The sequence below is a fragment of the Peromyscus leucopus genome, chromosome 3, assembly GCF_004664715.2.
Source record: "Peromyscus leucopus breed LL Stock chromosome 3, UCI_PerLeu_2.1, whole genome shotgun sequence".
Classification (NCBI taxonomy): Eukaryota; Metazoa; Chordata; class Mammalia; order Rodentia; family Cricetidae; genus Peromyscus; species Peromyscus leucopus.
Window position 1 is genome coordinate 99,577,990 of NC_051065.1, and position 7,652 is coordinate 99,585,641.

Sequence of the window (7,652 nt, forward strand, 5' to 3'; positions counted from 1 at the left end):
CATGGCAATATGGGAAGAATCCCTTAGTTACCCTGAAGCAAACTGTCCCCTCTGCCAAAACAGGATCTTGTACACCAGGCTGGCCTCCAACTCACTATGAAGCTGAGGGTCACCTTGAGCCTCTGATTCTCCTCCTCCACCTCCTCACTGCCGGGACCACAGGTACGCACCACCACCCCTGTTGTGTGGTCCTGCAGCTCAGACTCGGGTCACTAGTGCCAGAAGAGCACTTTACCCTGAGCCACACTCCAGCCTTCTGACGGACTTGTGTGTTTTGTTCTTTCTGTTATAATTTAAATTTACAGGACTGAAGAGATGGGTCACCAGTTAAGAACACTTACTACTCTATCAGAAGGCCAGGGTTTGGATGTCAGCATCCATGTCAAGTGGTTCATAAACATCTGTAAACATCTGCTTTAGGGGATTGGAACGCTCTTCTATACTCTGTGAACGCGCACACACACACACACACACACACACGTCAAAAAAAGTAAGCCTTTAAATTTATTTGCAATGGACACATAAAACATGAAATATTTACACACTTTGAGAGTAGCATGAGGTGTTCAATGCATGTATAAAGTGTATAGTGTTTAAATTGGGCTAAACATGTCTGTGTCCTCAAACACTGGTCATGTTTGAATGTAGCTTTAATATATGGTCAGCAAAAGCTTCTAAGAAGGATCAGGAAAACCCAAACAAAATATTCTGCAGATATTGGGGTACTGACCTGCCTCACCTGGGCAGCAGAAACATCTACATCTTCTCCATGTCCAAGCCCTTTTAACCCAACCCCCTCCAAGGCCCTCCAGGGACAGAGTTCCCAGCCAAGACAGATGGACAACACAATATGTTTGGGACATTTTCAAGCAAGAAAAACTTAAGGTGCAGAGCAATCTTGGATTGTCAGGGAGAGAGCATCTCCTCAAGCGGGATCACTGTTGGAACACAAATGCTGAACCCAGGGCCAGGCCTGTCATGGGACTGCCTAGATACCGGGTCGCTTACAGATGAAAAGGAACTTATAGTCACAGGAAGCATCATTCCAGGCCCTGGGGGAGGCCACCCTGATATTGGCACAATGTTCATTGCTCCCAGTATTGTTGGGTTCACCTGGAATCCAGAACCTACCAAGTGAGAACAAAGACACTTTATTCACCTAGTGGAAGGCCTGCCTAGAATGTAGAGAGGCCTGCATTGGATCCACAGCACCAAGTACACTGGTATAGTGGCATATGCCTTTATCCCAACACTCAGGAGGTAGAGGCAGGAGCATCAAAGTCAACCTAGGCTACAGAGAAAGTACCAAGCCAGCCGGAGATACATGAGATACTGTCTTAAAAAGGAGTTATTTTAGACACCTCAGTGGGTTAGGACCCTGGCAAGCAAAATTGATGGTCTGAGTCTAATCCCCAGGATCCACATAGTATGAAAGAACCAACTTGGACAAGTTGTCCTCTGACCTCAACACAGATGTGGCACATGTTCTCCCTAACACAAACATCATATACACACACAATAAAATAAATAATTGTGATGGGCTGCTACAATCCCAGAGTTCATCCTTGGAGACAGTAATGCAAGGTGCTGCTCCCAACCCTAAGAAGGTGAGTAGACCTTCCTCTCTAAGCCTGTTGCTGCGCCCCTGCCCCCTTCTCTCAAGGCTCTCACAATCCCATACCACATAGGCCTGGACTTGGGTCACTCCCTCACCCAAGCTGGGCAGAACATCTTGCTGCCAAGACCACAGGACATACAGGGTCCTAACTGGCCCCAGGTACCACCCTGTGAGCAGCAGCAGCAGTGAGCTGGGTGTCCACCCCAGCTGCCACTGTGCTAGAAAAGGGCAGTGCACAGCCCTGTGTTCATGGGAACTCTCCACCCAGCAAGCCAGGCTGGGGTGGCCACAGCAGACTCACTCACCTTCTACTTTCCTCCATGTTGAATGAGGTCTTATCCACCCAGTACCAGTCCCCTTCATTCCCTGCCTTGGTGAGACCAATCCAGAGTGGAAGCCCATTTGCTGCCTTGTAGAGAAACTCCTGTGAGGAACACAAAGTAAGTGAGGGCATGCCACCAACACACCTCTGAGTACCTACCTGTTGAGTACTCTACACTTGTGCACAATGGCAGCCCCTGAACTTGACAATGCCCCCAGGAGATTCACAGAATCACTGGTACAGCATCTTCTCTCAATGCCTCATTGCCCAAGCCTGGAGCCCAGAGCCCACTTCCAAGTCCTAGATGCTCTTTGCTTATCAGCTAGCAACTTGGAGCCTGTGCTCTCCAGTGAGGTGCTGGAGAACAAGGGAGACACAGCTGGCCGGGCATGGCAGCAGATGCCTGCAGTGCCTGCACTCTGGAGTCTGAGGCCAGGGGATTGAGAGTTCAAGGCCATCCTGAGTTGTATACTAAGACCCCCATCTCAAAAGAAAAAAAAATGTTGAAAGAGAGAGAGAGAGAGAGAGAGAGAGAGAGAGAGAGAGAGAGAGAGAGAGGAAAAAAGAAAATTCAGCTAAACTGAAAAAAAAGAACATCAAGGGATCGTCCTAATGGTAATATCTAAATTACGTGATTAATTTTGCCAGAGACTAGAAGACCCCTATGCCTCTGTCACTCCTTTACCCTCCAGGGCAGGCACTATTTCATCAATTCACTTAAGGTGAGGCCTGGGAAAAGTAAGTCATCTCCCCAAGCTCCAGGACAAATTTGATGGCAGACTGTGACAGTCGGCATCACTCTGCTTCACTCCTCCACCTCCCAGATCATGAGCCCATCTACACACCATCACCAGGAGGGAGGCCTCCTGAGTCCTGGGATATCATTAATGTTGTTCACAAATTATGTCTATTCACTGGCACATGGAAAGAGCGCCCCCTCTTTGAAGCTAGCAGGTTTGTGTGACTGGCTCTTGCTAAGGACATGTGAACAGAAATGACATGTTAGCTGAGTGTAGAATATTTAACATCAATGAAGCTGGCAGTGTCTCCTTGCTGCTTCAGCAACTGTGAAGTGTGGTGAAATAAACCCTCCCACGGCTTAGGTCCTTGATATCCACACTTAGAGCACACCTGCTGTCCCTCAAAGATGTGCAGTATACATGAGAAATAAACCTTCAAGGGTGGTGAGCCTAGGGAGATGTCCCAGTGGGTAGGAGACCTTGCTACACAAGAATGAGGCTCTGTCCTCAAATCCCTGGCACCCGTATAACCCCAGCCTTGTGGAAGGCAGAGACACAGGATCACTGGGACTTACTTGCTAGCTACCAGTGAGTGCTCATGAAAGAGACATAGTGATCTAAAAGACAATTGATGTCCTCCACATATGCATGGGTGCATGCTCCTGCACCCATGCACACACAACACACACACACACACACACACACACACACACACACACACACACACGCCTGCACACAAAGAAATGAGCCTTCATCCTTAGATCATCTACTATTGAGGAATTTTTGTTACTGCAGCAAACTCCTGCCCAGCCTCTCTCACATGCCTTCCACACAGTCTGTGATGATTGCACTCACTTGCTCTGATTCTGAGGTCACTGAGGTCAGATGAGCTTCCTTAGAAATGCAGAACTGTTCTGCGCTGTACCAGGACTTTGGGGTGTGTGAAAAGTAATAGAAGTTCCCCCCGAAGTACTTCCAGCCTCGAGACATCATCTCCAGAATGTCACCTGGAAAGCAAAGGCTGAGGTAACAGCAGTGCTCCACATTCTTCTGCATCCTGACTGGCATGGGGTGTTTGATGGACTCCTGGGGACAGCAGTGAGTGGATCCAAGGGTCCTTGGGTTCTCAGTGTCAGGAACTGGGGACACTCTATTGGAACCCTAAAGGTCTGAGACTTGTGATAGACCCTCTGAGGGTAGAAAAGGCACAGGGGCAGGGAGGGGAGAACATGAGAGGAACACAAGGGCCATTACCCCTGGGCCCTGGCTCACAGTAAGGGACTTCATGGGAAGAAGCAAGATACAGGCCATGTGTACATATTATATTAGTGAAATGTCATTATGTGAGTTAATGAGAAGCTGGCTCTGGAGGGGTTTGCCCACCCCTCCCAATTTCATACCCAAGCATGTTTGTCTCAAAGTCCCCTCTAAGGCCCTTTGTCTAGAGATGAACTGCCCCCCCAACTCTGTGACATTGAGAGAAGAGGACAGGAGAGCAGCCCCAAATGAAAATGTGGTGTGTTTGTGAACAGCTAGAAGGCAAATCATTTCCAACACAGGTTACTACTGCTTGTTCCATGGTATAAGGTCCCTCAGTGGGAAAGGGAAGCTCGAAACTCAGCCATGGAGAGGAATCTCAACCTGGAACTCCAGCTGTCTGCTTCAACTTCCCCAGTCAGTTTTTGCTGGATGTTCGCAGCTCCCCACTTGATGATGTCACCTTCCAGCTGTTATTTGTTCTTTTACTTGAAAGCCTTACCCAAGGGGATAATCTGCTCCTCAGGGACTCTCTACTGGGAACTCCAACCGAGGGTCTCAGTCAGGTTTCCCCAGTTGATTTCTGCTGCATGTTTTGAGTGCCCAACTTGATATTTTGCTATATCAATCTATCACCTATGTATCTGTCTGTCTATCAGTCATCTATCCATCTGTCATTTGTTATTCATTCTTTTATTTATAGTTCACTATATACTTAATAAACTCACTCTCTCAAAACCTAAAATACGCCTTTTTTAGACCATACGGAACACCAGGACAGACTCCCTAATGCTTCTACACTCTGCACCTTAGTGTAGAGACCCAAGCTAGGCCTGGTGTGGTCTCTCTCACTGGCCCAAGTTCTCTCAGTCTGACAGTTAATGTCTTCCTTGTTAACTTTCCAGCCCACCCCCTTCCCTGTCCTCTGTCTACCCACAAACTAGCTGACCTGCTGTCCGAGACAGGTAGGGTGTTATGGCCAGTGGTCAGCCTGCAGGGTGATCTTCTCTTTACTTACTCTGTCTTTGGAGCACTTTGTTGACATTCTCCAAGCTGCTCTGCAGTCCTTGGACCTTTGCATTTAAGGTGCTGGTTTTATCTGGATCTCTTTGCAGCTCCAGGATTTTAGAACTGAGATTATCAACTTTTTCCCAGTTTCTTGTTAATACCTCGATATGAGCACTGGCTTGTGCCATGCTGGTCCTCAAAGACAGAATCTGAGAATGCACTCGGGTGAGGCTGGTGTTCAGTGTCTGCATCTGAACTTCAGTCTTCTCTACACGGCCTCTGTCCTTCTCAAGAACAGAACCCAGGGTGCTGATATTGTCTACACGACCTCTCAACATCTCAGCATCACTCTTCACATCCAATATTTTGTCCATCAATCTGGGATCTGGAGTTGAAAAGGTCAAAAGATCAGTTAAGGAGTTCCTAAGCCATGAATGTGAGATGCTGTCCAAAGGAAATCGCAGGATCAACGCTGGTTGGCACAGGCAGGGAGGAGACCAAGAGGCCTCATGAACAAGCAGAGGGAGAGCCCAGCCCTGAAATTCCTTAGTATGGCCAGGGTGAACTTGGTAAAGAGGCACCCTTAGGCACCCCCTCATCACTCCATCACTGAGTCCCCTCTGAGCCTATGAGGCAGTCCCCAGCCATCTCCTGTCAAAGACACAGCCACCAGCTAGGGCAGCACACCCCTCCCTCGTCTGCCCACAGACTGCTGTATGACCAAGGGCAGGGCTATCTCTATGCAGACTCCAGAACATGAGAAGGATATTAAGCTGTTACTGCCCTTCCCAGGACATATATTTCATACTCTACTAGGATCATAGGCATGAGAACCAAAACTCACCAATAACTATCAAAAGAGTCCTGTGGGACTGAAATAACTCAGCAGGAAGAACACTTATTCTTGCAGAAAACCTGAGTTAATTTCCCATTCCGTATTGTGTATAGCAGCTCATAACCATCCGTAACTTCAGTTCTAGGGAGATCCCATGCCCTCCTCTCTCTTCAGACTCCGAGACATGTAGTGTACAAACACACAAGCAAAACATTCACATATATAAAATAAAATTATAAAAATGAGACCCCTTCAAAAAAAGAGTCCTGTGAAAAAGGCGGTGCTAGAAGCCAGGAACAGCTGGGCATGGTATCACACACCTTTAATCCCAGGGCTCAAGAAGCAGAGGCAGAGGTAGGCAGATCTCAGTGAGTTCCAGGCAGGCCTGATCTACTGAGTTCCAAGCCAGCCAGGAATACACAGAGACCCTGTCTCAAATAAGAGGGGAGGGGGAGAAGAGAAGAGTCAAGACCAGGGGTCTAGGATGAGGTCAAGGTCAGTGATGGGGTCCTGGGGCCTGGAAGGATGCAGCTAAGAAACTGAGACCCTGCTGCAAGAGAGATGGCTCAGTGGTTAAGAGCACTCTCACTGCTCTTCCAAAGGTTCTGAGTTCAAGTCCCAGAACCCACACGGCAGCTCACAACTGTCTAATGTCCTCTTCTCCTGTGCAGATGTATATGCAGACAAAGTACCCATACATAAAATATATAAATAAGTAAATCCTTTAAAAAATTCTATATATATATAAAAAAAGAATCTGAGACCACACACGTAGTCCATGAGAATAGAAGATGTTCCCTCCCTATACTTTCTAGAGACTTGGCAGAAGGTAGAAAGGTATGACCACAACAGAGACCAAGAAGCTTCTAGAAGAGGACTAAGAAGGCTTCAAGTGTGAATATACAAGAGAATTAGGAGACCATCTGGGAGATTTGCTGGCTTGGTCAAGTTCTCTATCTGCTCAGTGAAAAACTTTGTCCCTAGTAGGGTCAGGAGACATCACACTCAATCTTGGGAGCTATCCTCAAGGCTTTGAATCCAAGGGCCTCAGAGCTGTGAGTGACAGGATGCAAAGGGCGGCAAAGGCAGAGATGTAAAGCTTGGTGACGGTTTCCTTAACACTGAAGAGTATCCCTGAGAACAGATCTTTCCTAATGTCAGTCAGAAAAATCTTCAAAGAAACCTGGGATAGAAGCAGCAGCAGGTCAGCTTCCAGAAACATCAGCAAAATTCCTGAAGCATGACACACTGAAGACACCAAGGAAAGTAGAAAAAGGGTTTGGGTATCTGGGCACCTGGTGACTTACAGAAAATAGCTTGAAGCACAATAGAGGTGACCAGCACCAATGCCAGACAGATGAAGGCCACTCGGAGGCTGAGAGGTTTCCTTAGGACTGGAGACTGATCAGGCTTGGGAGGAGGCTCTGGAAAGAGACACAGAAGTTTGTTAAGGGTCAGTGTAGAGTGGTGATGGGCACAAGCACCAAGTGGGCATGGAGCAATAGCTGGCACTTGCCTGGAGGCCAGAGGGAGATGTTCTGCTTGTCCACTGTGAAGTGTGCATCGGGGGCCTCCATCTCCTTCATCTCCACCTCTGGCACAGGAGCTTCTGGCTGCCTGTCTCCCCAAGGGCCTTTTATCCAGAAAGAAATGGGAAATGAGTCTCAAAGCAGGTCACCGTGCCATGCCCAAGTTCCTTGTTTTTGGCTTAGACACTTTGCCTGGGTGAGGTCACAGCTTCATCCCCTCTACAAAGATCTAGGCTTTTTTTTTTTTTTTGATGGGGGAGGTCACCTGACATCTTCCCTGGGACACAGACCTTTTAATCATCTAATCCAAAGGCTCTTCTATTTCTCTTGTAAAGAGCCCTCA

The 7,652-nt window shown here is 47.8% G+C and overlaps 1 protein-coding gene across 1 annotated transcript; it reads right to left on the minus strand.

The window, feature by feature from the left end:
- Positions 1-510: 510 nt before the first annotated feature.
- LOC114694463 (C-type lectin domain family 4 member K-like) lies at positions 511-7,407 on the minus strand. Its single transcript, XM_028871406.2, has 6 exons — positions 7,297-7,407; positions 7,088-7,204; positions 4,956-5,330; positions 3,536-3,687; positions 1,924-2,042; positions 511-1,127 (listed from the first exon to the last, which is right to left on the minus strand). The coding sequence occupies exons 1-6, from the start codon at positions 7,364-7,366 to the stop codon at positions 989-991; spliced, it is 972 nt and encodes a 323-aa protein (XP_028727239.1). The 5' UTR covers positions 7,367-7,407; the 3' UTR covers positions 511-988.
- Between the last annotated feature and the right edge of the window lie 245 nt (positions 7,408-7,652).

Excerpts from the sequence above, each read along its gene's own strand:
- LOC114694463 (XM_028871406.2), bottom strand. The coding sequence starts at position 7,366 with ATGAAGGAGATGGAGGCCCCCGATGCACACTTCACAGTGGACAAGCAG. Across the intron at positions 7,205-7,296 it reads CATCTCCCTCTGGCCTCCAG|AGCCTCCTCCCAAGCCTGAT; the intron begins GCAAGTGCCAGC and ends GTCTCTTTCCAG. Across the intron at positions 2,043-3,535 it reads TGACCTCAGAATCAGAGCAA|GAGTTTCTCTACAAGGCAGC; the intron begins GTGAGTGCAATC and ends TGTTCCTCACAG.